This window comes from Cyclopterus lumpus, chromosome 16 (assembly GCF_009769545.1).
Source record: "Cyclopterus lumpus isolate fCycLum1 chromosome 16, fCycLum1.pri, whole genome shotgun sequence".
In the NCBI taxonomy this organism is placed as follows: Eukaryota; Metazoa; Chordata; class Actinopteri; order Perciformes; family Cyclopteridae; genus Cyclopterus; species Cyclopterus lumpus.
The window spans coordinates 11,271,794-11,299,685 of NC_046981.1; the positions used below are offsets into that span (position 1 = coordinate 11,271,794).

At 41.7% G+C, this 27,892-nt stretch overlaps 3 protein-coding genes across 6 annotated transcripts; all 3 read left to right on the plus strand.

The window, feature by feature from the left end:
• The first annotated feature begins 446 nt into the window (after nucleotides 1-446).
• setdb1b (SET domain bifurcated histone lysine methyltransferase 1b) lies at nucleotides 447-13,961 on the plus strand. Of its 2 annotated transcripts, none has more exons than XM_034553392.1 (25): nucleotides 447-568; nucleotides 1,573-1,776; nucleotides 3,087-3,253; nucleotides 3,349-3,392; nucleotides 4,709-4,835; nucleotides 4,930-5,100; nucleotides 5,221-5,422; nucleotides 5,754-5,827; nucleotides 5,957-6,147; nucleotides 6,227-6,356; nucleotides 6,564-7,041; nucleotides 7,883-7,999; nucleotides 8,243-8,543; nucleotides 8,698-8,959; nucleotides 9,890-9,980; nucleotides 10,064-10,180; nucleotides 10,319-10,488; nucleotides 10,649-10,891; nucleotides 11,023-11,193; nucleotides 11,622-11,752; nucleotides 12,001-12,020; nucleotides 12,151-12,269; nucleotides 12,399-12,655; nucleotides 12,758-12,846; nucleotides 13,550-13,961. In XM_034553392.1, exons 1-25 carry the CDS (start codon nucleotides 537-539, stop codon nucleotides 13,665-13,667), a joined length of 4,026 nt encoding a protein of 1,341 aa, XP_034409283.1. In that variant the 5' UTR covers nucleotides 447-536; the 3' UTR covers nucleotides 13,668-13,961. The 2 variants fall into 2 exon arrangements, with proteins under 2 accessions (XP_034409283.1, XP_034409284.1); XM_034553393.1 differs by having other exon boundaries at nucleotides 3,152-3,253.
• A 309-nt stretch (nucleotides 13,962-14,270) lies between these two features.
• LOC117745236 (meiotic recombination protein REC8 homolog) lies at nucleotides 14,271-21,432 on the plus strand. Of its 3 annotated transcripts, XM_034553423.1 has the most exons (17): nucleotides 14,271-14,427; nucleotides 15,847-15,915; nucleotides 15,999-16,141; nucleotides 17,018-17,093; nucleotides 17,194-17,314; nucleotides 17,420-17,492; nucleotides 18,311-18,378; nucleotides 18,473-18,551; nucleotides 18,645-18,720; nucleotides 18,810-18,987; nucleotides 19,331-19,526; nucleotides 19,639-19,793; nucleotides 19,906-19,948; nucleotides 20,200-20,284; nucleotides 20,382-20,471; nucleotides 20,610-20,719; nucleotides 21,081-21,432. In XM_034553423.1, the coding sequence occupies exons 1-17, from the start codon at nucleotides 14,372-14,374 to the stop codon at nucleotides 21,182-21,184; spliced, it is 1,722 nt and encodes a 573-aa protein (XP_034409314.1). In that variant the 5' UTR covers nucleotides 14,271-14,371; the 3' UTR covers nucleotides 21,185-21,432. The 3 variants fall into 3 exon arrangements, with proteins under 3 accessions (XP_034409314.1, XP_034409316.1, XP_034409315.1); XM_034553425.1 differs by lacking the exons at nucleotides 20,610-20,719; nucleotides 21,081-21,432 and having other exon boundaries at nucleotides 19,625-19,793; XM_034553424.1 differs by lacking the exons at nucleotides 20,200-20,284; nucleotides 20,382-20,471; nucleotides 20,610-20,719; nucleotides 21,081-21,432 and having other exon boundaries at nucleotides 19,625-19,793; nucleotides 19,906-20,115.
• A 619-nt stretch (nucleotides 21,433-22,051) lies between these two features.
• On the plus strand, nucleotides 22,052-26,724 carry LOC117745802 (dual specificity protein kinase CLK2-like). The gene is made up of 11 exons (XM_034554344.1): nucleotides 22,052-22,117; nucleotides 22,816-22,906; nucleotides 22,987-23,053; nucleotides 23,139-23,255; nucleotides 23,606-23,772; nucleotides 24,058-24,152; nucleotides 25,805-25,934; nucleotides 26,028-26,110; nucleotides 26,196-26,275; nucleotides 26,356-26,446; nucleotides 26,530-26,724. The coding sequence occupies exons 1-11, from the start codon at nucleotides 22,052-22,054 to the stop codon at nucleotides 26,722-26,724; spliced, it is 1,182 nt and encodes a 393-aa protein (XP_034410235.1).
• The last annotated feature ends 1,168 nt before the right edge of the window (nucleotides 26,725-27,892 follow it).

The window sequence follows — 27,892 nt, forward strand, 5'->3', positions numbered from 1 at the left end:
AATAAGAATTTGTTCTTAATCTGTTTCGCCTGGCTAAATAAAGGTTAAATAAAAAAATAAAATATCTAATTTGAGTGTATTTTCTACAATATAGTTGAACAATACTCTCACAGTAGCCTGGAATCTTGTTTTATGACACATATCGTCATTATTTAAGCCTATTCCTCAGAATATACAAAGTGTGTTTAAAAAGGGCAATCAATAAATAATCTTAATTTCTCCTGATGCATTTAATACGAGCTGGAACAAAGATAACATTAATAAGAGGGCAGTGAGTGTATTTATGTCGTCTTGATCTGTTGGATAAATGATCCTGACATGAGGAGACATTTCTCTTTCCTTAATAATGTGCGCAGCAAGCGTCATGTGGCTCAGGTGCGCGTTTTTATATACCTGGACAACCCGTGTGGGCGAGGCTTTCGTCTTTCACTGAACCAAACAGCGCGCTATCCCTCCGCCCTCCTCGGTTACCCCGGGAACAATGCACGCGCTCCTTATTGTGGCTAGCTGGTAGCACTAGCTAGCTAAGCTCATATATGCAAGCAGGCAGGATGGACATCACCGATAGGTGAGGTTTTAGTGCTGTCTCTGAATTAAAGTCACCGCCTGGTGTGTTTCGGAGAACAGCTCCAGAGGACACCATGCTGCTGTTTTATTTCACCGGCGCCAGTTTGTCAAGATATCAGACTTTCTCCATGCTAATGCTAAGCTAACGAGCTAGCCCACTGTCTCTTGTAACAAGCTTCAGTGTTATGTCTTTTTAGCTGTTTTGTTTGACGAAACGTGTCTCATTAAAGTGTCAGTGAAGTTATTGTGATTTAAATTAACAGCCACGGTGTCTGCCGACCTTAAATCGGATGTTGTCTTGATTTAAATTAACGGTATTAAGGTTTTTCAACACTTCCCCGTGTTGTGCTGACCAGTGACGTCAGCAGGCAATTGTCCTAGTCAGACAATTGCAGCTACTTTAAGATGACTTTATCGCTGCCTAATTAGTGCCAACTCTACATGGTTTTGGTTGTCTATGGGGAAACAAAGCTAAGGTATGGAAGTCAGGCTGAAGCAGGTTTGTAACGTTACACATGTGTGACCTCGTCCAGTGTGCGAGGTTTTTAATCACAACCCAACTCGGTAGACGATCTGAGTCTGCGTTGATGCTTTAAATGTACCGATGCAGACGACGGGGTGCTGCATCTCGACACGTCAGAAATCATGGATGCACTAACGTTTATTCGTGGATTTGAATACGCTGACAGATCTCACGAAGCAGTGTTCACGAGTGTTTGCAGACATTACATGCAGGGTTTACAACAACATTATGAGTCCTCATTATGATAGTAATGTGGATGAAAAGGTCTGCGAGATAATCATACTGGTGTCTAAAACAAGGACTTGTCTTTCAGGGTTTTGTATCGGATCACACTTTTTAAATGTGAACAAAAAGTATTACGACACAAGGTTATAAAATAAATGAATTTAGTTACTAATTAATAAGTGAGAAGTAGAAGTCTAATGTGTAGGTATTTAAAATTATGTTTACATTTCGTTATTCTGTTTTTTTCCCCTCCCAAGAATGGAAGTGGAGGGCTGGGACTCTAACATGGAGGAAGAGCTGGGCATTTCTCTGGATGAGCTGAAGAAGTGGATTGATGATGCAGTGGAGAAGAGTGAGATGGTGCAGAAGAAAAAGGCTCAACTGACAGAGCTTAAGGAATGGGTGGAACAGAAAGAAGAAGAGGAGGCGAGGACAGGAGGTCTTCTCAACGATACCAACAAGTAAGTACGACATGAGGCTTTTCCTAAAGTCTGTTTATTTATTTACAGTCATGTGTTAAAGTCGGTCAAACACAGATTTGAAAAAAATAAAATAAAAAAAGCTTATTTATGTTCTCTGTAGTGTTACCTTTGCACATTTAAGGATGGTCCGTGACTTATACAACCAGTTATGACAAAAGGTTAATCCCGATTTGCAATATTATTAGTTTGTATAATAAAAGATAAATATAAATCGATACAATATTTCTACCCAAAATATACCTATATTATGCTGTATTATACTAACGCCTGTAAACAACTCTAATGTCAAATGTGTAGTAGTGTTACGTAGTTATTTTTATAGAAAATTAATTTTCTATTGCACATTAGGTTGTCTGGTCTAGAAACCGGTTTTCTTGATGTGTAACTAGTAACTAGTATTTGGCTGTGACTCCTTTCTTTATATGGACCACAATAAAAAAGGTTTAGACAACCCTGTTTTAAAAGAGCTACATTTAATATTTTGAACATTAATATCAAATAACAATTTTCTCTAAAAAGATATATTGGTGTAATATCTACGTATGCAGAGAATGAGCAGCATGAGTAGCACCTACCCTTCAGGTCCCCCTCCGGTATACACTGAAAACTTCTGCTGTGGTTTGCACTGTTAACGCTGTTAGTTATAAGCTGTCGGCTTCGGCTTCTTGGAGATGCTCTATGTGAGGACCCGTTTTATTTTGAAGATCTGTACATTAACAGGAATGCAGCACAACACAGAAGTAAAACTGTACTCTTTTTATTGAAATTATATTTCTGTCAATATATCTATATTCTATATTTCTAAATAATCCTGATCTCAATATTGATGAAAGTAATCATAATTGTGGACATAATTGTGCTGCCCTAACTCATATACAGTATTTCTACATCTCTTCTGTTGTTTATATTTTTACTATTTTCATATATCTTATTGGTTGCTTGCATTTGAACGATGTGCGTAACGGTCCTACATCTTTGTGAATGTGCACCTTTCGCAAATATCATACCTTTTTGTATTTTTTCTTATCGACTGTATTAAAAAATAAATTAAAAAAATACATATATATATATATATATATATATAGGTGAGTGTGCGAGTTGAAAGTTCAGTCTGTTACTGAATGAATGTAGTGGAAACAGAATTGTATACATTAATGAAACTGTATTTAATGGGATCCCCCGCGTCCTGGCCGATACACGCCTGTGGTGAAACTGATCCTCTGGACAGCATCAGAGCATCCGTAGTTTTGTCTTACAGGCGCACGTTTTTTATCCCGACTGTTCCTCAGGTCCATATTAGAGTGTGAGAAGCTCGTGAAGGCAACTTACTATAAGAACGGTCTTGTTTACCAAGAGAGCAGCTCAGAGGAGGAGGGGGGCGTAGGAGACTTCCTGTCCTCTGAGGTCATCGAGATAGACGACGATGATGACGATGATGTTATTGCTGTTGGTTGTCGTAAGTCCTGCTCCTTTCAGTTACAATTTCATTGCCACTACAACAAAAAAAACAATCGGGTTGTTAAGTATCTTCATTTCTTTATAATGTTTCAGTGGTTCCTCCAAAGAAGACTGGCACTCCTGGCAAAGATCCAGCGGTGAGAACAATGGAAATGATCTTAATGACACTGAGCTCAATGCTAAATGTTTGATGTGGGCTGTCTGAGCGTTAAGATGAGTTGAAACATTGTTGTTGTTTTTCACTTAAAACCCTTTTCGGCTACTCTATTTTAAATCTTAAGTGTTTGAAAACACTTATTTCTAACAAACACTGTAGATTGATAAATGGTGCGTCTCTGAGCCATCAATCCTTTAGAGCTGTCACAATACCGAATTTACTACATGATTATCGTGTCCAAATAATTTACGATATTATTGCGATATCTATACAACATTTGAAAAACAACCAGTCAGGATTAATCTTTTAACTTTGTTTAGTTTATTGTGTGTTGTCTCTATTTTGGCAAATTAATTACACACAAAATACGAGTGTAGCGAGAGAGTCTGTAACCATAACTTTACAAAAGCGCAATTTAATAGGCGCTTGAGAATTTACACTATCATCAAATGTGTATTATTAACATGATTTAGTTTTTTAATATCAGTTATCTTAAATACCAACATGTTGCCACACCTCTAGTCTCTCTGTCCCCTTCATTTGTAGCATCCATCTTGTTAATTGAACAATGTGCCCTAATTTTGTCAAAACCTGTGATATCCTTAGATATTGTATGCTGCAAGAAAATACAAGTCAGTACTATCGAACAAATGGTAGTTTTAAAAATGAATATAAACAAAATATATGTATACATTTTATTCCACGATATATATATATACATGTACCGTATTGTAAAATTGTCTCAATGCACATACTAAATGTAATATAACAATGACAATGTTTCAAACTACAAGCAATTATGAAACGGTACAGAAAGATGTTGATGTTAATCGTATTCCTATGGAGAAAAAAGTTGCATGTTAACAGTTATAAATTACAAGCATATAAATGTCCCGTTTGAACCCAGTAGCCTGCTTCCAGATCTGTATCTGGCAGTGATGTTATGCATGTGGGGCCGTACGCAGTCTGATTTCACACTCAGGACCCGTAGTGCTGTTTTCCAGCTAAATTAACGTCTGCTTTGTGAGACAAACTTGAGGAAAAGCTTACAAGGGAAGCAATGGATATTTTGGCCATGTATGCATACGCATACAAGGAATTTGACTCTTGCTCTCAACGTACAAGCACAGAAATAGACAAATAAACAAAAAATAACAAGGACAACAAAGTAGAACAGAGAAGAGCATACACATTTAGCTACTATATGAAAAAGTACCATCTTGATGTAATAATCTATGGAGCCATATCACTGCTCCGTGTATGCAGATGATGATGTATATGTTGTTTATTTACCAGTTAAATGAGGCCTCCACAGCACTACAGAAAACATCCCAGCAGGTGCAGAAGTTAGTCCAAATGGTCAGCAAGCCATCAACAGGTGCTCCATTGCTTCGATCGCCATCAAAGCCTCCATCACAGTCAGGTGAGCAAACATATATTTCCTCCGGTAACGCATCATACCTGTCAAGGAAGTATATGTGATGCTAACGGTATGTGTGGCTTGTCCTACCCTCCAGGTAGTCATGCTTCAGTGCCGGCCGTGTTTGTATCCCAGGTCCAGTCTCAGTCCATGACCCAGCCGAACCCAAACGTGACAGAAGATGAGCTTAAAGTCGGGATGATGATTTTGGGAAAGAAACGCACCAAGACCTGGCACAGAGGTGCCCTCGTTGCCATCAGCCCTGTCGGTGTGTTACTAAAAACATTTTATGTATATATTATTTTAATATGATTTATTGTGTATATTCTATGCTTGAATTTTCCTGATGTGCTGTATTTAATGCAACACACCCTCTCTCTATACTCAGGGAACAGTATATTCAAGTATAAAGTTAAGTTTGATAAAGGAAAGAGTCTGCTGTCTGGAAATCATGTGGCTTTTGAGTATAACCCCACCCTGGAGATCCTGTATGTCGGGGCTCGTGTTGTCGCCAAGTACAAGGACGGCAACCTGGTGTGGCTCTATGCTGGAATCGTAGCAGAGATGCCCAACAACAAGAACCGCATGAGGTGGGCAGACAAAGCTAAAGCATGGGTAAACTAAGGGTGGGATGTACTTACTGGTTGATGTCAGTTCTACCAATACTGTATTTGTGTGCCCGATATCAATGAGTTACAAAATCAAATGTTTCAACTCTATTGGCCGTCATTCATTTTTGGTCCCTTAAATTTGAATTGAGACCGATATGTCAGTGTGACCTTTTACAGTTTCAGTGCTCATTAGTGGTTCAAACCTTTATAATAGACACTTTATATTAAACATACAGAATTAGCAGGTACTGATGTATATGTAACAAGTGATTAATTCAGACTAGTTAATATATTTTGTTGTGTGTTTCAGGTTTTTGATCTTCTTTGATGATGGCTATGCTTCATATGTGACACTACCTGACCTCCACCCAGTTTGCAGACCATGTAAGTGCCTATTTCTCCATGTTCTTTTTTCTTGTAATCTGTAAAACCCAGTAAATTCATCCTATTACTCAGCTATAAAATGAGTTGGCTAAATGCTGCCTTAATTTGAGATTGTTCTTGTTTTCACAGTAAAGCGTACCTGGGAGGACATCGAGGATGCATCGTGTCGCGACTTCATTGAGGAGTACATCACTGCATATCCCAGCAGGCCTATGGTGCTCCTCAAGGTTGGACAGATCATCAAGACAGAGTGGGAGGGAACCTGGTGGAAGAGCAAGGTGGAAGAGGTGGATGGAAGCTTGGTCAAGATCCTCTTTTTGGTATGTAAAAAAACATTCACAGTGTCAGTCAGCTGTCAGAATTGAGAGCAAACCTCTTGTTGTTTTTTGTGTTGATCAGGATGACAAGAGGAGTGAGTGGATTTATAGAGGCTCTACCAGGTTGGAGCCAATGTTCAACCTGAAGATGACCACTGCCAACACCCAGGAGAAGAAGCTGGCTGGCCAGCAGAGGACACGACCTAACATGGGTAACATTAACCTTCTTGCCATCTCGCCAAAAAGCCTAATTTTAACCACTGTGGTTTTGTGTTTTTAAATGAAGAAGATTTGAAGAAATAATAAATTAATTATTGTTTTAAAGGCCTTTGGTAATACAATGCTTTACCACACTCACCCTGTTTGATTTAAGTCATTTAATTTTGACTTTATCTCTTATTGTCCATTTTGATCTCCAGGGGCGTTGAGGAGTAAAGGTCCAGTAGTTCAATACACCAGTGATGGGCATGTTGGAGCCTCTCCTGCCAAAACGCAGCAAGGCTCACCCAGCCAGCCATCACAGACACCACAACTACAGCGTCCTCTGCAGCGTCCTCCGCCCCTACAGACCCCACAGATCCTTCAAATCCAACAGATCCAACAGCCCCAACAGCTCCAACAGCCCCAACAGATCCATCAAATCCAACAGCCCCAACAGATCCATCAAATCCAACAGATGCAACAGATGCAACAGATGCAACAGATCCAACAGCCCCAACTGATCCAACAGATCCAACAGCCCCAACAGCCCCAACAGCCCCAACAGCCCCAACAGCCCCAACAGCCCCAACAGCTCCAACAGCCCCAACAGATCCAGCAGATCCATCAAATCCAGCAGATCCATCAAATCCAGCAGATCCAACAGATGATTCAGCCTTCACAGCCTCCACGTGTTGAGTAAGTGATGCTAATAGAACTATCACAATAACACTAGTAAAGGCAGCAGATGTAACAAAATTACCCGAGGACAGTTCTCTCAAAGTGAATTGGTAGTGACGCAAAGGATCATAAAACGGATCGGATCATCACAAGAAAAAAGTGAGCAAATATACGGTAGTTTTTAGAGATCCCGATCACACGTTTTGCCGATCATTGATGATCCATACTGGCAAATACAGATTGATTACAGCAACTTGTCTACAACAGTGATCCCCAAACACCACAACAAATTATACAAAAATGATAAGAAAATAAAACTTTAATTTTTTTATTGATTAATACAAATCTTGTCATGAGTAGTTAATTATGTATACGCTGCTTAGAGGTATTGCAAACAGTTCATAATGCTCTCCCTAATATCTATTATTCGACATTTAACGAGATTATATGTGAACACATTATAATTTAACGTTATACCGTTATAATTTACCTTCGCCCAACCCATAAAGTAACCTAACGGGAACCTCTGTCTTTTTTTATTAAGTTATATGGCAGCATCATAAAATACTGCTTTTCTTTTTGTGCACATTTATTTTTCAGCACCTCCTCAAAGCTGGATTGATTGATGTGTTTTGCCACACAAAAAAGTTTGAAAAACTAAATTGACATCACTTTATACATACTTGTTAGCAAACAGTTGCTTTGTTTTAAAAGTTTGTATTTAGCTTCACCTCCAACGGTTGGTTGCTTTGTAAATTAAAAACAATATGGATAAGTGGAGCTTTAAACCCAGACGGATTGAAAGGAAGTGGAGACTTGATATTGACTGACTGTCATTTCTCTCCTTGCTGTCTTCAAGCAATAAACATCAGATGGCAAAGAAGAGTACTTCTGCCTTTGTCCCAGGGGTGGGAGGCACTCATGCCTCGAAAATCATGATGCAGTCTCTTTCTCCCAGTCCCAGTGACCTCACTAGGTGAGTCCACCTTATACTTTGGTATCATATGTTGCTGCTAAGCATCAACCTCCAGTGCTGAGAACTGAAGCCTATGTGAAAGTGCCAAAAACTGCAGTTCCTCAAACAGCCATTTTGGCTCGAAGCGAGTCAATCCCTGTTGTGACATAGAACAAATATAAAGTACTTTTGAAAGTGATCTCATCTTAGATATTTAATGTTAACCTGTCTTTTTCTCTTCTGTGGTTTTTCGTCAATCCATAGTGCAAGAATTCTGAGTGTCCAAAGTACTGCTTCACCTGCTTTCACACAGTCGTATCAAAGACTGCCCACTCTGGCTGTCGCAACCCCTCCTGTGGCCCACACGATGGCCACCGTCCCACATCAGCCCTCATACCGTGCCCCGACGGACCGCATCTTCTACCTTGCACACACTTGTCAGCTAGCGTGTCTGAATCGTGTCCGACCTGCAAAGTCAGACATGCACCGAGGAAAGAACCCCCTCCTCACACCGTTACTGTACGATTTCAGACGCATGACAGGAAGACGAAAAGTCAACCGCAAGGTACATATGAAGGAAGATTACAGTAATGTAGTGCAAATATGAGGCTTAACCCTGAGCTAGAGTTTCTTTCTCCCTTAACTTCAAATATACAGTTTTCCTTTAACATCCTTGCAGTTAAACAGAATCTCTTGTCTTCTGCATGTCCACCCCTCAGATGTCCTTCCACGTGATCTACAAGGCTCCGTGTGGTCTTTGCCTGCGCAACATGGCAGAGATCCAGCACTACCTCTTCCAGACACGCTGTGACTTTATATTCTTAGAGATGTTCTGTCTCGACCCCTATGTGCTCGTGGACCGTCCATTTCAGCCGCAGAGGCCGTTCTATTACATTCCCGACATCACGAGTGGAAAAGAGGACATCCCGCTCTCCTGCGTCAACGAGATTGATTCCACCCCGCCTCCTAAAGTAGCTTACAGTAAGAATCCCATTGAGATGTTAACAAAGGAAGATTCAGACGACGCCGTTTTGATATCGCGTAACAATGCCAAGTCTGATAAATTGCCTCAAAGGTATCACTTGTGTCGGCGTCAGTTGAGTCAGAACACCAGTTTAGCGGCTCGAGGCTACATCAGTGCTACTCGCACAACTCATCCGGATTTCAGGCTGAACTTTCGCCGATTTAAATAGCAATGTAGATGCCATGTTTTGACGATGAAGAATGTGTCGATTTTAAAAAGAAATCACCCGCTGCATTAAATTTAAGCTTTTGTGTTATAGGAGTGCAATGCTCATTCAGCGGAGCACTTTTTTATATTCTCGCTGTGATTTGGCCGAGAGACATTGCAGACTTAATGTATCACCTCAAGCTTTCAAAGCTTGCTCGTCTTTCATTAAAGGAGGTGCTTTTGGCCAAATTCATGATTACAGTCTGCTCCTTGCGGTCATAGAAGTTGTTAGTTTCTCTCATGCAATGCTGCGTCAGTTGTCCTCCACGATGACACAGACAAAATATGCAAGTTGAGCCATTATTGGGCTGATATTTAGTCTAATCCTAGCATTAGTTTGTTCTCTAGTGGGTGCATTGATACATGCAGTTTGTACATATGATTAAATCTCGACATCCGACAAAGAAATTAGTCACAGCAGGATTTTTTTTTTTTTAGATTCGATTTCTATTTGACCCCCTAGTTGCTCTTCTATCCCCCTTTTTTATGTTTAAAAAAAAAAAAAGTGTTTTTTGTTGATCTTGCTTTTAGCTATTGTTGTAGACTATCTTCTAGCTTCACCTGTAGGTCTTTTGTGCAAAAATAAATCAGAAATAATTACCTTTCCATGCAGCTGTTTTGCTGCCCCGACCTCCCTTGAAAGATCACTGTGGAATAAGTTATTTCTTCCTCTCTTCAAGGTAAAGAGCGTATTCCTGAAGATGGAGTATACATCAACACCAGTCCAGACTTCCTGGTTGGATGCGACTGCACAGACGGCTGTCGCGACAAGTTAGTGAAATTGTTGACACATTGTTTTTCAGAATTTCTCCCACTTTTAATATTCTAAACCCGTCATTGCGTATTTGTTACAGGTCCAAGTGCTCTTGCCACCAGCTGACCCTTCAGGCTACAGGTTGTACACCAGGGGCACAGATCAATCCAAATGCTGGTTTTTCGCACAAACGATTAGAGGAGTGCCTCCCAACAGGGTCAGACATTGTACTCGCACTCTGCTGAGAGATAATAACTTTTGAATATAATTGCTATTTTGGTTATCTAATCCTATTGGCCATCATCTCTCCTTCCCTTGGTCCTATTTTGTTTTTCTTTCCTGCACTCTCTCTCAGGATCTACGAGTGTAACAAGCGGTGCAAATGCTGTAGTCAGATGTGCACCAACCGGTTGGTGCAACATGGCCTGCAGGTGCGCCTCCAGCTCTTCAAGACCCAGAACAAAGGCTGGGGCATCCGCTGTCTGGATGACGTGGCCAAGGGCTCTTTTGTCTGCATCTATGCTGGTGAGGAAAGGAACAGACTTCTAAGAAGATACAGATGGATGCATCATGGAAAACAGAAACGCATGCAGACAGCTTTATCCGTTTATTCATTGCAATACAACAGCATGACTTGATTTCAAAAGGACTTTTTCCTCTCTCCCTTTCTCTTCCACTTTACCAGGTAAAATCTTGACCGACGACTTTGCCGACAGAGAAGGTCTAGAGATGGGCGACGAGTATTTCGCCAATCTGGACCACATAGAGAGTGTGGAGAACTTCAAAGAGGGCTACGAGAGCGAGGCTCACTGTTCGGACAGCGAGGGCAGCGGCGTGGACGTGTCGAGAATAAAAATCCAACCATCTGCTTTAGTATCAGCTCACCCTATTGGGAGACAGCCCAAAAAGTGTGAGTCCAAGTCCAAAGGTGAGAGAACAAGCTGGTCCCAAAGGGATCGGTTTAAAATTGTTGCTGTGTTTTTGTTTTTTTTCTCTCGACCCCAGCTGTTATTTTATCCTCCTTCTCACGTGTTTTATTTATTTATGTATTTTGTACAGCCCAAAACCCAAGCTCATCAGGGGACAGCAACGAAGACGACGACAAGGATTCAAAGAGCGAAGAGGAAAGTGACAGTTCCGATGACACGTTTGTGAAGGACAACTATTTCAGCTCCAGCTCTGTGTGGAGGAGTTACACCACACGTGGTCAGGTCAAGGGCAACAAGGAAGGTGAGCTGGTGAAATAGTCTGGTACATAATTACTGTAAAACTACAATTTTGTTGTACAGATTAAAAAAAATGTATATAACATATTAATTAGGGATCTTTAGAGGAGCTAATATATTTTTTTTTCAGAGCCAGGCGAGCTGTTTCCAGCTGAGCAGCAGTGATTAAACGTTAAATACAATAATAACAACAATTTTGCTAAATTAAAACATTTGAACCTTTTTTAAAATTCAGTTTTATTGTTATGCTTTTTTCATTTCTTATCATTTGAAATTAAACATGTTTTGAGACTAAATTAGCAAATGTGCCAAATGTAGTTAATTTAAAGGTTATACCGTGACATTGTACACCCCTCATATTTTGGGGAATATCTGCATTGTTTCCTGTGCATTGATGTAGTGAATCTAACGCACCTCTCCTTCCTGCCCCAGGGAGTCAAGACAGTAAAGATGGATTGAGCGCGTCAGCCAGAGGAACTGATGACGATAAGCCGCCGTCCATGCCAGAAGAGACGGGCAAAAGCAAAGTGGCTTCCTGGCTCACCAGCCAGGGGCTGAAGAAGGTGAGTAACAAGAAGATAAAGTAGGAATAATGTGTCACGGATTTAAGCTCTGTGTGCGAAGCCTTTTTAAGATAATTGGAGTATCCCACACAAAAATATAAACAACATTCTTCCATTTCTGCTCATTAGAACTCTCATCCTAGATATGTTATCTTTTGTAAGAGGATTGATTGTAAAAGGTGGTTCTTATCATCATGATTGTCTCGCACAACGGTCGATAACCCTTGATTTTCTGTTTTCCATCGCAGGAATCTGGAGACGGCAAGAGGTGCGTTGCACTTAAACGATTATGCTTGGAAAAAACATAGTATTAAACATAATTTGAACAATAATTCAACACATCATTAAACTCATCAAAAGTTGGATTGCTTTTTAGATTAATTTTGTGTTTCTTGCAGTCAAGTGAAGTCCGAACCGGGGAAGAAGCAGGACGTGATGACTCTCTCTGACAGCGATGAGGTTCAGACCATCAGCTCTGGATCTGATGACAACAAGGAGAGAGAAAAAGTTACCCTGGGTGAGGAGGAGAAAAGGGAGAAATTAGGAGATACTTGAATCTACACAGCACTGATAATGTCTCCATGGTTTTGACCGTTGTCACTTCTGTCCTGTCTTGCTCACTCCTGTTGCTCCTGTTCTGGTTCAGGTGTGACTAAGAAGCAGGTAGCAGTGAAATCAACGCGTGGCATCGCTCTCAAGAGCGGCCACGGGATGATGGTGAAAACGGGTACACCTGGAGGCGGGGGAGGGCCAGGAGGCCAGGCCGGAAAAACAGGACAGCAGGGTCAGACCGGAGGAGGTGGGGATTACGCTCCCAAAAACACCCGCCTGTTCTTTGACGGTGAAGAGTCCTGCTACATCATTGATGCCAAGTTGGAAGGAAACCTTGGACGTTACCTCAATGTAAGTGTGTAATCTGAAAGATCTCAATTTGTGCCCATTGCTTATGGTCCGATGTGTATATATATTCTATTTGGTCATATCTATCTGCTCTTTGCATTGCAGCACAGCTGTAGTCCGAACCTCTTCGTCCAGAATGTGTTTGTGGACACACACGACTTGAGGTTTCCCTGGGTGGCGTTCTTTGCCAGCAAGTGAGTTTTGAAACAAATTCTGGATGAAATCTTAAATCCTGATGTTGGTCATTTCATATCTCGATAACAATATATGTTGCGGTATAGTATGTCCTCTGGTAATTAAATAAACAAATAGTCCATATCAGATAACTACACGGTAATGCCTATTTTTGTACAGTAATTAAATACTTGACGAATAAAAAGTACTAAGTATTTTCTCCTTTTATTAAAAAAAAAGTTGTTTTTAAATTATAAAAATGTGAATTGAAATTATAGAGAAAAATAGATAAATGTTTCCGACTACACAGTGACTATGTCAACATGCACATATGGGGAAATGGAGCTTAAAGGTTGCGAGTTGGATTCCAGTTGCACAAACTAAGTGGTAATGTAGAGTGATGTCTTCAAATGATATTCCCTCATAATATCAGATTTTCTGAGAAATTAGAATGAGCCTCTTATCAGTTTAGACAACACAATTGTGTATCATGATATTTCCCCGAAATATCATTTCATGACTTGTCATATTGAATTATCGCCCATCCCTATGCGTTCTTGTCTAAGGAGGCTTTATGGGGTGTTTATACCGTATTAACGCCACCTACTGGTCCAGGAGAAGGCAATAATTTATGCAGTAATCAATGCACTACATTTGCTACATAACGTATTGATGAGCTCTTATCCTGCACCCACTTACTTGCCTGCTTGGTTCCTCGTGCAGGCGGATCCGTGCCGGCACAGAGCTGACCTGGGACTACAACTACGAGGTGGGCAGCGTGGAGGGGAAGGTGCTGCTCTGCTGCTGCGGGTCCACGGAGTGCAGAGGAAGACTGCTGTGATCTGCAGCCATCACTGACTTCACTGCCTTCACTGTATCTGTAGGACCCTTAAAGGATCCCTTTTAGCACCCGGCTGTTTATTTTTAAGTTGAGCATTGTCTTTTATTACAGTTGTTATGTTGCCTTTATTTTATATGACCGTGTTTCCTGTTTTGTCTCATTTTATCCATGATGTTTTTCTTTACATTTGAATAAAATGCTGTTTCCTTCAAGGAGTCAAAGCTCCCACAGCTTGTTCTTTTGTGGAAAACAAGTAGTCCATACAAAGAAAAAAGATAAATGATACAATCTCAAGGTGAATCTGTTTAATTATTATGGGAACGATTGTAAGAGGGAAAAATCACAATTGAAGAGCAAATGTAGTGAAGAGGTATGTTCACAAATGTATGATTTTAATTATATATATATATGTAATTCTTACCACATCATTTATAAAAAAAAATATGAATATCGCTAATGCTGCGCAAGCATTTCATTTTATGTAACTAAAGCATCTGGTAACACATATTCTGTCCTAATGTGGTTATCATACAGTTGAATACATACTTTTCTTGTATTCTCTTTATTTTAATTGGCTCACGGTGACTGACCAATCAGCTTGTCTCAAATAACAATAAACCTCGCCACTGAAAACCGCTCTGGAGTAGATTCATAGCTGCATTTTATCCGCTATATCTTGGCGATCTTTCCCAAGATTTTCTAAAATGTTTTACTACCCCACAGTTTTGCAGCGACATACAGGATGTTTCTCTACAATCTGGTGAGTAAAATAATAATAATAATATATTAACTAGTGAAGTTAAAATGGGCACGTTTCGGACGTGGTCGGAGTTCGTTACCGGGTATTACGTGTATTATAAGCCCGTTATTAATGGGGAATCTTTTTAACTGTATTTGTAATTTATTATCATGTTTTAGAGACTTTCACGCTGCGGTTATGTTAACTGGAAGTTGGTTTATAGTAAAAATATAAATACATTTAGCAGTAAAACCTTTTGAAAATCAACGGAATTGTGTCCATCGTCCCTCAAATACTTTACATATGAAATCCAGGTCACTAAAATTGAAATTGATGCCCCAATCTTCATTTAATCTCGTTAAGTAAATCCCAATTAAGTAGACGGACATCTTAATAATGAATGTAAAGGAGGATTTAAATGCTTTTTTTTCTTAGATCTGTTAAAAAGCTCGAGATTTTTTTCCGAAATAAAACATTACCCAGGTATACAACCAACGCACTTTTTTTTGGGTGTATTTCAAAATATACAATTTTAAAACCTTGATTTTCCATCATATACAATACAAATACTATTTGAGGATACACACTTGCATATACAGTATGAAAAAAAAGCCCAGAGTGCAGGTGCACCGGTGGCAAAGAAAACAAACACCTGCAACAGACTACAACCAAAACAACAAGTCTGTGGCTTTGAAGTCCCTTAAGGCAGCAGCTTTGAAGATGAGGTCAGGGTCATAGGTCACATGAGAAAAAGAAAATGCATGTCAGCTTGGAGTTGCAATTACTGCTGAAATGAGAACACTCTTTATTTCTTAATGTCTTCGTATTTTTTACATTACAATAATTAAGTACAGAGGATTTTGATTATTCAGGAATTAAGTATATAAGGCATTATTTTACTGATGTCATGAAAAAGATGCCATCAAATTATTTCCTTAAAACAGTTAACATTAATTTAGTAATGCTGTACAATGGGGAACCTTTGCATGAAAAACTATTTTAGAGAGAGCACTGATGTATTAGCAAGTACGGATTCAAATTCAGCAATATCAATACAATGACAAAATATACTTTTAAAAATCTAATAAAACTTCAGCTTTGATGTGGGGCATCTTCAATTGCCTCTTTCAGTGCTCTTATCAAATGCTGTAAATTATAACAAGCTGTTTGATCTTTCTAACTATTTTGTTTAGATTGCTGAGCAAAGGAGTGCTGTAAACAACGTGTGTGTGTGTGTGTGTGTGTGTGCGTTCGTGCGTGTGTGCGTGTGTGTGTGTGTGTGTGTGTGTGCGTTCGTGTGTGTGTGTGTGTGTGTGTGTGTGTGTGTGTGTGTGGGTGTGGTCTAGGGTTTACATCAGAGACTTGTCCCAACCTCAATTACCGTTCTTACAAGTTCTCGTACAGTAGATTAAACATGAAATGTCTCCGTGTCCATTTCAGGCTGGTTGCTACAAAAGGAATCCGAGTTCCTCGCCGGGATTTCCTAAAAGTCAACGTCAACAGAACCTGGTAAGAAGTGATTGCAGTCATAGTCACGTATTTAGAATAGTCTGAACTGTGAATCCAATTACATAAAGCTAATGTCCATACAGTGATGACATCATGAACTACTTGCTGGAGCAGGTCCCACCGCCTCGACCTGACCTGCCACGACCTCGCTTCTCCCTCTACCTCTCATCCCAACTCCAGTATGGCGTCGTCCTCGTCTTCCACCGACAGTGTGCTATTTTCCTGGGTAAGAAGTTGTCAACAGACTGGAGGAAAGAGATGTGCGCTGGTTCTTTTTTCACAACATATTTATTAGTTCTTTTTTTAAAACATTTTCACAAGTAGACGATGCAAAGAAAAAGTAGAAAAGACTAATTATTAGAAAGAAACAAACTAAACACAGATTCACCAGAGTTACAATGATAATGTGCAATCAGAACAATCAAGACGATGCCTGCAGCATGATGACAGGAAGTCGTTCAGGAAGTCTGTTTAAATGAAAGGTTTTCTAATGCTACTACATACAAATGCACTCTTCCAGTCTTTAACAGATTTAATTGTTTTTTAATGTTACATGTTAGCGGATGAGGGACACTGGGTCCAACTCCAGTTCCAGACTTATTATGTTTTCTAAATTATCACATTTTATCACATGCTGTGTTGCAGCTTATGACGTGATGAAAAAAGGGTACAACTGTCTTGTCTTTGGTGAAGGAGTAGAGCTTAATGGATGTCTACAGTTGGATGATACATGCATCCAATTGGCAGACTGAAATGGATTTGGCATGTCTCCAGATGTCTTTCCTCTCTTCTTCATCAACCGTGACAGGCAGCTCGTTGTAAAGTGCAGGACTCATAGCCTTATACAATAGACTGACGGACATCTTTCCAGTTGTTCGAAAGATGAGAATTTCAACAGGACATCTTTTTTCAGATCTTTCGCCGTTGGAAATTATTGATGTGCCCTGCAGCATATAATGCTTTATCTGCAAATAAGTCCTCCATTCTATTAATGTAATTGTGCAGCACTGTCTGAGACCAGCATCAGACGACATAGGCTGGAAATCCGGATTGTTAACAATAGGGGTGAAAACACACTAATGGAAGACTTGTGTCCTTGCAGAGGATCTTCAGACCGTTGTGGGCCAGCTGGTGAAACGGAAAACATCCCAGAAAATTGATGTTGATGGGCACAGCAGGTGAGAACAAGTGCTCAACATTTCATGGATTGTTTCCACTTACAGTATAAACACAAAGTGACTCCTGTTTCTTTCCGCTGGGCCTCCTGTCGACTCTCAGACAAGCTGTGGACTTTCTTGACGCCCTGTCTCTCCTGGAGGAGGCAGAAGGAGCACCTGACCCTTTATTCGGAGTGATGTACATGCAGGAGCCCATACCCAGTCCAAATACACTGTTACAGGTACCCAAATACCAGATGATGAAGGAGATTTAACACGTAGCCAACACTTGTAACTGAAAGTAAATATTTGTACTGGTAAAATATGTGTACTCTTCTGTCTTTCAGATGGGTCAGATGTATCTGAGAGAAAGATCTCCTGAAACGAGTCCAACTCCAACCGCTGCTGCACTAGAGAGCGGTAGGATGACTTGATGTGCTGCGATGACATGGACATAATGATCTCTTCAGGGCATTGGGGCATTGCAGGTCCAGAAAACGGAATAAATTGGCATATGGTAGAATTTGAACCAGACCTGTGTCACCGCAATGTGTGCAGATGAAATCAGCACAGTTTCCCTTTAATCAAGGTTAACTTTTTAACTGATAACACAATACAGGAATACAAGAATAATAGAAAGACTTTAACAAATTCAGCACATTTAAACGGGCAGTCCACCAAATTCCGATAAATACCTGGAAATATTTTTGCTCTAGCGTAGGATTGTTCTTTGTCCCCAATCACTTAACATCGGCAGCCCATTAAGAAAGGATCTTTTAATGTCCAGAAGGAAGGATTACATCATGCTTGCTTGAAATGCTATTGAAAGGAAATACACAAGGCCTGTCCTGATGCTTTGATTATCAGCATTAATTAAATGTCAGCTGTGCAGATTTCCAGAACGACATGCGAAAACATGTCCAGAAGTGTGCAATATGTCGGATTGCATGCAGCAATATGCACAGGAATACCTACAGGTCACAGGAATAGACAGAGCTCAGATTGTGCAAATCCAGTCAGAAATCCAGAGAGATCAGGTCAAGGCAGAGCAGACGGCCTTCAACAACATCCTCCTAATTGGCCGAGGAGGATGAAAAGTGTCCCGTAGCTGCATTTCACTCTGCAGAAGAGAACTAATTAGAGAACTCTAATTGCAGCTTGATTAGTTGTGTTCTCTCCTACTGGTTTGTTGAAACAATGGGATTGTTTTCATTAAAGTCACCCATGTTTTACCCCAGGCATAACTGCATCTCCAGACCGCATTACTCTGAGAGAGACGCAGCCTGTCACGATCCCTGTTGCAGAGGTACGACTGTCAGGAGAAGCTCACGTGCACATTTGTGTGTCCTGGCGGTCTTCACTTGCATTCATCCCTTCTCCTCCTTTCTCCTTAATGCTAGTTTGAGGGCGAGGAGCTCATCGAACAGCATCCAGATACTATTGACTTGCTCCTGGCCCAAACGGATCACTTTCCAGAAGGTGTGTGGTAAAACTAGGAGCTCCTTTCCCTCAATAGACAAGGGTGTAAATAACGTTGTCACGTTTCTGTCTGTCTTTAATCTTTTGGAACAGAGGATTTAGAAGAGAGGGAGATGGAAAGAGTCCAGGAGAAAGGGAGAACAACAGAGCTCCTAGGATCCCCTATTGAGTAAAGGATCCAGATGCACGTAGAGACATCAGCACAAGCACACGCAGATCCACACAAGCGCACACTGACGGTGTTTCTACATGTGTCAGATCACAGCTCACCACGTATTCTAGTGAGGACGCCATGCTGTTGCCTCAGGAAGAGCCAGACCTGTCCGTGGAGAAGCCTGGACCCCCGTCAGACCAGCTCACCCCCGTCTCTTGGCCCGTTGTCCCGTCCCCGCCATCTGCAGCAGAGGGACGTAAAGGACCAACCCGACAGTCAGAGGTGCAAGCACACCGATGTGTTTAAGATCAGATTCAGATTGATAAATGGCCGGGACTTCCAGGTTAATAACCTGTTCAGTCTGCAGTTATAAATGTTAATACATTATCAATAAAGTCCAGCAAGCCTGCACTTAAAATTATTACAGTGTTATCCAATATATTGTGGTCCAGTGGTTAAAGGTCTATTGGAGGTGTTTTTTCCAATGAATAAAAGAGTTGGGTAAAAGTAACAAAGCAAATGTCAAGCTGAGGGAGTGTAAACCCAAAGGTTTTTATTTATTTTTATTTAGTTCTGGTGAACTTACTTCTGGTAAACTTACCTCCCACACCCCTCCCATGCTCAGGACGAGCCTTCTCCAAAGGTGAAGACGAGGAGGAAGAGGCAGCTGATCTTCTTTGACTCGCAGACGCAGATCGACCAGGAGGTGCTGCAGCAGCAGATCGCTGACCCTCTGACTGGGACCAGACCAGCACCTTACCCACCGTCGCCTTGCCGCAGGCTGCTCTCTGCTGCGGAGCTCCTCAACAATCCCTGCACTCGTGAGTAACACCTTTACACGTGTGATTCCTTCCCATAACCACTGAACAACAGCCTTCTTCCTGTGTTGCACTCTAAATTATGTTTTATAAATTGAAAGAAATTCTCCTGCAGTCTTGCCTGAAGAAGTGCTGTTTCTATGGAGACGGGCTGCGACCACAGTGCCTGTCTCGGGCTCGGACCTGCGGGTTGGGGAGAGAGGGCTCGAGTCCACTGATTCTGAAAAGGAAAGAGAGGGCGAGGTGGCTGAGGCAGTGGAAAGAGAGGAGGTGTGGAGGGACGTTTATTCTTTTGCTATTTTTGTGCTGGGAGAAGATGGGAAATGTCACAAAATTAATTGACTGATTGTGTGTGTGTGTGCGTGTCTGTGTGTGAATGCAGGTCCCCAGAGCTGTGGCAGAACCAGAGTTGTTTGATGTGTCAGGTACACCATGAGACTGTGTGGTGGAGACTGACCCCAAACCAGTTGACCGGGGACAGATAGTTCTTGTTTATCTGGGGGTGAAGTTGCTTCCACTGTAGTTGCATTCAGTGGTTTTATGTCTTCCCTGAGGTGAAGCTGAGGTCAGAGGTCGGGGTTAGGCATGTATCACTTATGGTTAAGGGTCAGGGCAAGCCTCCAGGGAACAGATACGAGCCAATGCAATGACCTCAAATGTGTGTGTGTTTGTCCAGAGCCTGGCTCACTGCTGCTGGAGCACTCCGACCAAAAGGAGGTGACTCGAGAGATCTCCCCCATGTATGAATCAGAGAAAGAAGGGTAGGTAGCATAAAAAAAAACATAAACCTCAAAAAAAAAAAACAATATGTGAAGAGTGTGAGTGCAGACGTGCTTATGCGCAGGTGTGTGTTGGCAGGTCCACCTTCTCCAGGTCTGTTTCTGCACTGCAGGACATCCCAGAGGTGGTGGACGAGCTGCTGGGGATGGCTGCACCAGAGTTTCCATGGTAATGACAGGGAACGCAATACCGTGACTGACCTGTAAAAGCTCTGAGTTGAGACGTTTGTTTTTTCCCAGTCTTCGCATCTGATGAGTTTGGAGATCCGAACGCGACCGCGTGCTTGTGTTTTCTTGTGTTTTCAAGGCTGCTGCCGGGTTTTCCCGAGCATGAAGCGGCAGCGGTGGTGTTTCAGTCTCTTCTGCCGCCAGACGTCGACCGCAGAGCCGTCAGCAACACCTTTCAGAGGCTTCTGGGTAAGGAATCAGTTTCAGTTCTGTTGAAATGGTGTTTTTGTCACAGCGTTGTCAGTGGAGGAAACTCTGTAATCAGTTGTTCTGTTGGAGATCCTTAAAAATACAAAATGGTGTCACGAGTGGAAGCTTTAATCATGAGGTGGAGGAACTGAGGGACCAATAACACACTGGGGTCATTCATGAACAGTATTTCATAGAAAAATAATTGGATTCAACACTTTTAGTGTGGGTAAAAGTCCGACATAATTTTGTTCACGTGCCAATAGCCTAATTTTTCCTCCATTGATCTTTTTGTCAAATCATTTGTTTCTATTTTCACTGAGTGGATGTTTTAAACTCTGTGTTTGTGTCTTGTCTGCAGAGACTTTGTCGGCCAGGCAGGTGCGCGTGGAGCAGGACGAGCCTTATGGGGACATACTGATATTCCCTGGAAACAACTACGAAGAGGTGCATCTCACGGTGTGAGGTGTACAAGGGCTCTCGAGTCCCCACAAGCCCCCCCAAAAACAAATTCATCACATCGTTGTTCAGTCTGATAGAAGTACACTCGTCTGTTTCCTCCTGTTCACTTCCTCAGAGACCAAGAAGACACATAATAATGCGTTAATGTTAATAATGCGATAATGTTACTCATCCCTTCATGAGATTTGTTGTTGGTGTGTCTTGTTAACATATTTGAAATGATTTTAGTTTTTTAAATACTTTACCTGCTGCATGTGAACTCCAAAATAAAATCTTTATGAGAGCTCTGTCAGTCATTTTTGTAAAGAGGGAACGTACTGTCTATTGAAAGGCATGTGTGAAGCATGCAGAGCAGAGCAGGTGTGGCAAAACATGTCGCAGAGGTTAAGGAGGAGAGTAAGTAAGATGAGTGAAACTGGATCTCTCCTCCCCCTGACCACATCTTGATTCTCCTCTGAAGACTTTCTCAGGGGGTTGTGACCAAAGTTTATAATTAGCATCTCAGTTCTCTATCTGTCCTCCTCCTCCTGTCTCTTCGTCTCATTTCTGTCTGTCGCTTTCTGTTTTTGTCTTTCTTTTTCGATTCTGTTTGATTTGAACTTTTCCTTATTCTGCTGAAGCTATTTTTCCTTCTGTCGGTTTTAGTTTCTCACCGCCACTTCTGGTTTCCGCGGGCAACACCGCAAGCTGTATTTTACTTTACCGTTGCTTTAATATTGTATGGTCCCGTCCTTTGTGCTTTTTCTCTCCACAACTCCTGGTCGTCTGGTTGTCCTGCTTTTGCTTCACCTGCCTCTCCTCTTGACCTTTATTACGCTCCTCCATCCTCTTTCACTGAAGCATCTCCGAGCAGCTCTGTGCTTCTGCATAATGGGAAAGACAGAAGTGTGCTCTCTCTATGAGTGTTTTCTGGACTGTATTTTCCTCTGCATCTCTGTGAGTATCTCCATGTTTCTGTGTATGCACTTGTTGTTTTCTTGCTTCTATTTCTTTCTACAAAGAATCTCAACTGTCACTTCTGCATCGTGGTTTACATTTGACCGGAAATCATTCGCACTATGTGGTTTAATTCATAACTTTTCCATCCAGCTCCACAAATCGTGTGTGCAGTCTGTTTGTGTTTACATGTGTTTGTGTACAGTCTGTTTCGTGGCCCATGTCCTGCAGTAAGTGTCTCCTCAGCACATGCTGGGCTTCTGATATTAATAACAGTCTCAGAATGTGGATGGAAATAGAGCCTCCGCTCCTCCGAAGAGGCCAGAAGTCATTTGACATTTCTTATTAACCTCCTTTAGAACCAACGTGGCTCATCAGGATCAATCTCAATGCAAAAGCTCACATTCTGGAGGATGTTTTTATTTGATCACGGCTGCATTCAGTCTGCAATTATAGAGAAATGTGTCAAACTAAGCTCCTTTGAATGCGGATTAGTTTCGCTATGTGTGCTTTTGTCTGCACGTACGTTTTGTATCAGTGTTCAAGAATCCACCTGATGACCTTTGCCCTTTAAGCCCCATAGGTCAGATGTCACTCGCGTCGTCTCAGCCGTTAGTGGGGAAAGGCACAGAGGAAGGTTGATCCCAACCCAGATTTCTCTTTTGCTCCACCTGTCATAAATGTGCCTTTGCTTCCAGCGAAGCAGCAGTGGGGCTGCAGGCGATAATGAGAGAGACACTGAGAACGGCCACCTGATCTACAAAAGTGGGGACGTCCTCGAAGACAGATGTAGGTATCAGTTGTACGTGTTGGCAGCCGTTGCAAAATAAACCGCTCCGGCTTTAGTTTAACCTTAAATTCTCTTCCAGATGAGATAGTCGACAATCTAGGTGAGGGAACCTTTGGGAAGGTGGTGCAATGCTCGGACCGCAGCAGGTGCTTTGCTTCATCTAATAATAATGATACTCGGACCCAAATGCAATGTGTGTTTAGTGCTTTTAACGGCCGTGTTTTAACACAGAGGAGGAAATCCAATTGCTCTGAAGATCATTAAGAACTTGGAGAAATACAGAGAAGCAGCCAAACTGGAAATCAATGTTTTGGAGAAGATCAGCAAGAGAGATCCAGACAACAGACAGTGAGTAGTTTCTCATTGAGACGCTTTTCATGTCTGATACATTTCATCTGTGTGTCTGAACTCAACCAACACCACACAGTTCAAAAGCAGCTTCTTTGCTCCAGCAATCGGACCACTTAACTCTCCTTGGTAGCTCTCGTGCCACAAGTTCCCACCCACTGACCTGTGCTGCTCTGAACCGTGCTCTTACTGGTCTTGTTTGCATTATGCTGGGAACTGAACTGGACATGTTTTTCTATGTACATGTTTACTAATGTGTACGTGTTGCTTGTTTCTTCTCCCTTCCTTTGCACTGGACCTGAGTTACCACGCTGTGCTGAACAATTACCACCATCTTCTTTTCCCATCAGTCACTGTGTGCAGATGCTGGACTGGTTTAACTACTACGGCCACATGTGCATCTGTTTTGAGCTGTTGTCTCTCAGCACCTTTGACTTCTTGAAAGCAAACAACTTCCTGCCTTATCCCATTAACCAGATCCGACACATGGCCCACCAGATCTGCCACGCTGTCCGCTGTGAGTCCAACACGCATCACACCAACTGTACCGCTGCTTCTTCTCTTGTACTTTAGGATCAATGTAAGTGAGGACAGTAAGCGGTTAAAAGCAGCTGTCCCGTGCAGGTAGGTATTTAGAGGGTGACTGTTAACTGAAGATGATAGACGTGCTCCTGGTTCCCCATGCAGATTAAAGTGAAAGATAATTTATTATTCTATCCCGGTCTGACTGACAACAAAGAACTGGACAAGACGAGGGCATTGGCTCAATCTACTTCCCCTCCTCCCTCTGTTCTCACTGCAGTTCTCCATGACAACAAGCTGACTCACACCGACCTGAAGCCCGAGAACATCCTCTTCGTCAACTCAGACTACTCCCTTGTATACAACGCTGAGAAGGTAAACAACTGCAGGCAGGAGGCAGGGACCTTTGGGGGTGAAAGAGCGACGGGATGTTAAATAAGCAGGGGTTAGTGGCGGCAGGGCGACCTGGGAGATTTGCTCTGTCGTTGCTCATTTGGATGCAAATTTTGTGTTCAGGCACAGGTTATGTTTGAAGACCTGAGCGGGACAATGTGTGGCATCTTTTATGAGATGTTGTTTTGTTCTTATGAGCAGTGAGACAATCACAAAGCTTTTAATCAAACCCCCAGGTTAGCCAAAGATATTTGAATTACAAATGCACACATCTTCTGTTTTGTAAATATTCTTTGCAGACTTACTGGTTAAACTTTGATTTATTGTACTTCTAGTTTTTTTGCAACTACTATTACAATTTTGAAAACTCTGGCCCTTTCTGCCCCAAAACAAAATAATACACAAAATAAGAAAAATATCTTTCATCGCTTGTAAAAGCAAACAATTTATTCAAATATATTGTCAAAACAAATCACAACTTTGAACAAACACCAAAATAATAGCTGGTTCCAGATGCCGACTGCCCACTGATGTCCTAAGTATAAAACACGATTATCTACAGTCTTTGGTATTTTTATTTGTAGCGCGTTGTAAATGGACTCAAAAGCAAAAGGAAAACAAACAAACATGTTTATTCTTAATACTAATCTAACTAACCAACAAACAGTATCACGCATAATTAGTTTAAGATGATCATGAACGTAGTATACTGTAAACAAAATACAGTGCATTGCAATTGCAGTCCTCTAACTCTCTCTCCAAAATTGGCCTCCATTGTTGTTGCCACCAAGAAGCAAACCGGAATCTTATTTATAGTGTTCTAAGTGATCTAATTGCTGTTTTCACAGGACATTCAGGGGCAGGTTTAACATTATCTTAAGTAGATAACTGTGTGTGATTATTTACAAAAAAAGTGTGTTTCAGAAACTTAAAGGAAACAATGTGTGCCTGGCTCATCATATCTGGTCAACAGAAAGAGAACATGGGTTAGTGGTTTCAATCGTTTTGCTCAAGAACCCATTTGTGTGTCTTGGCAACTGCAAAAGTCTGTAAAAGCAAAGTTCTACATTTTGGGAGTTAGCTCAGAAGGTCGATTTTCACTGACAGCGGATGTTAGCTTAGCTTAGCGTAAAGACTGTAAACTGGGCTGATTGCTAGCCTGGCTCTGTCTGACTAACAGAACCCCACCTACCAGCTCCTCTAATGTCCAGTCGTTGACCTGGTGTATCTCATCTTTTTAATCAGCACACATGTCAACGTGCTCAGAAGTGAAGCACATTTTCTTTTGAAGCCTCAAGTCATCGCCTCAAATTTTGCCTCTGGATTGTTTGTACACTTTGTGTATATTTGCCCCAAACAGCCAACGTACCAACTGTACAGATGTTAGCTTTAAGACAGCTGGCTGCAGACCATCTATGGGAGTGTGTGTGTGGTCAGCTGGGCCTCGGACTGCACTCGGTTATTTTGGTTCTTTCTCTCCAATCTCTTTGTTAAAACTGTTGCATGTGCACAGTTTTCCTTTGCAAAAGGGGATCAATACTAACACCAGCGTGCTTACTTCCAATTTAATCGCCAAGTAAAGTGTTGTGAATGTGGCTAAAGGGTTGTCTTGTTTACTTCCTGTCTCCCTTCAGAAGTGCAATGAGCGGAGAATAAATGACACCACAGTGCGACTCGTTGACTTTGGCAGCGCCACCTTCGACCACGAACACCACTCGGCCGTCATCTCTACACGACACTATCGAGCTCCAGAGGTCATACTGGGTAAGAGACGTTGGTTAAGACCAGGGAGGGACCGGGAGCGTTCAGTCCTATTCAGTTGTGTTGAAGGTTTAATCCCTCTTCTCTCTCTCACAGCGTTGGGTTGGAGTCACCCATGTGACGTGTGGAGTATCGGGTGCATCCTGTTTGAATACTACGAGGGCTTCACCCTGTACCAGGTCACATGTGGGATTATATTGGTCAAATTAGAGCATGCTGAAAGTAGTATGATTGTGAGCTTGTTGACATGATCTCTGCTTTTAGACTCATGACAACAAGGAGCATCTTGCTATGATGGAGAGCATACAGGGACCGGTTCCTCAGAGAATGATCCAAAGCAGCAGGTAACAGACTCCCGTACATTGTTATACAAAACACACGGAAACAAATGTTATGGGACAAAACATCATTTTATTCTTCACAGAAAGCAGAAGTATTTCCACCGTGGGCGTCTCAACTGGAATCAGTGCTCCATGGCCGGACGATACGTGAAAGCCAAGTGCAAACCATTGAGGGTGAGCTGCGGCGGGTGCAAACCTTTAAACCTGAGCCACATTAACTCCTTACAACAACACGTTCCTCTCTGTGTGTTTTTCAGAAGTACTTGTTGTCACATGGAACAGAACACCACCAGTTGTTTGACCTCTTGGACAGGATGCTGGAGTACGAGCCCTCAACACGCATCTCTCTTTCCACTGCCCGCTGTCATCCCTTCTTCCTGCCTCTTCATCATCCAGGAAGGAGTCAAGTGTGGAGGAACAGCTGTGACATGAGCGGACGAGACCCTGAATAGACACTTGGCCCTGTGCAGTATTACTTTCTCAACACATTTCAATCAGGAGAGGCGGGCTAAAGAAGTTATGCATTGCTTTGCTTGTTATAATGCGCAAAATATGAAAGGTTTAAGAAATACTTTATGTGAAGAGTCTTTGGCAAGTAGACTGATTTTATGCTCAATGGAAGGACCCTATAGACAGGTGGTGCTGAGGAAAACTTGAGGGGAAGTAGAGGTGGGTGGTGTCAAACCGTCCACTGAAATAACAGCAGAGAAAGCAGTTATTTGTTTGACTCCAACCAGATGATTGTTGACGCCCTCAGTCAGCTGATTGAGTTATAAATGGGAAAGAAAACATCTACATAATTAGAGTGAGGCAACTCAAGGTCATTTTATTCACAGTATACGATGGATTTCATAAACACTCTGTTCTCATGCAGTGTTCAAAGTTATACCGATGAAAAATACCACGCTCTAATTCGTAAGTATCCTCCAGACTCAATTTGTATGTAATCCACGTAAACATGAAGCCGACAGCAACAGCCCACAGGGTGGGCGGGACTTGTGGAAGGGTCAGACAACAACCGGCCTCGAAGAGAAGTTAACGTTGATTTATTTGTCACGTAACTTGCGTAGGAAAATGCATTAACTATTGTATGAGGACGCGTTGACCTGTGAACACAATTCTGATATATACTCTTTAAGTTGTTATTGTAAACATTTAACCGTTGGCTGTTTACACACCCAGCAGACACATAACTTTTTTTTCTGTTGTGTTCCTGACCACCTGATGAAAAGTCCATTATTCACTCTCTTTTAGCTCTGATTTTGATCTCCATCAGTTTCTGAGGGGAATGTCTGTCTCTTTGGACGCTAAACGCTGCACCATGTTCACCTTTGTCTGTCGCTCGGTGCTGATCAGGTAACTCAGTCAGCTGCGGCTGAAAAGAAAGCTAAAACTTGATAGAAACAAACAGAAATGAGTGAAAAACCGATGGATGAAACGGTGAGCTAATCAATATATGTGAATGAAAGTAAATGGGCTAAAACGTGCAGAACCATCAGCTGTTGTCTGACTGATCGTCACATGCAAGTACATCAAGTCAGCTTCAAAATGTGAACAAATAGAACTGTACCTCTAAAATGTAGCTACTAAAGCTTATATGCAACTTTTAAAAGTATATTT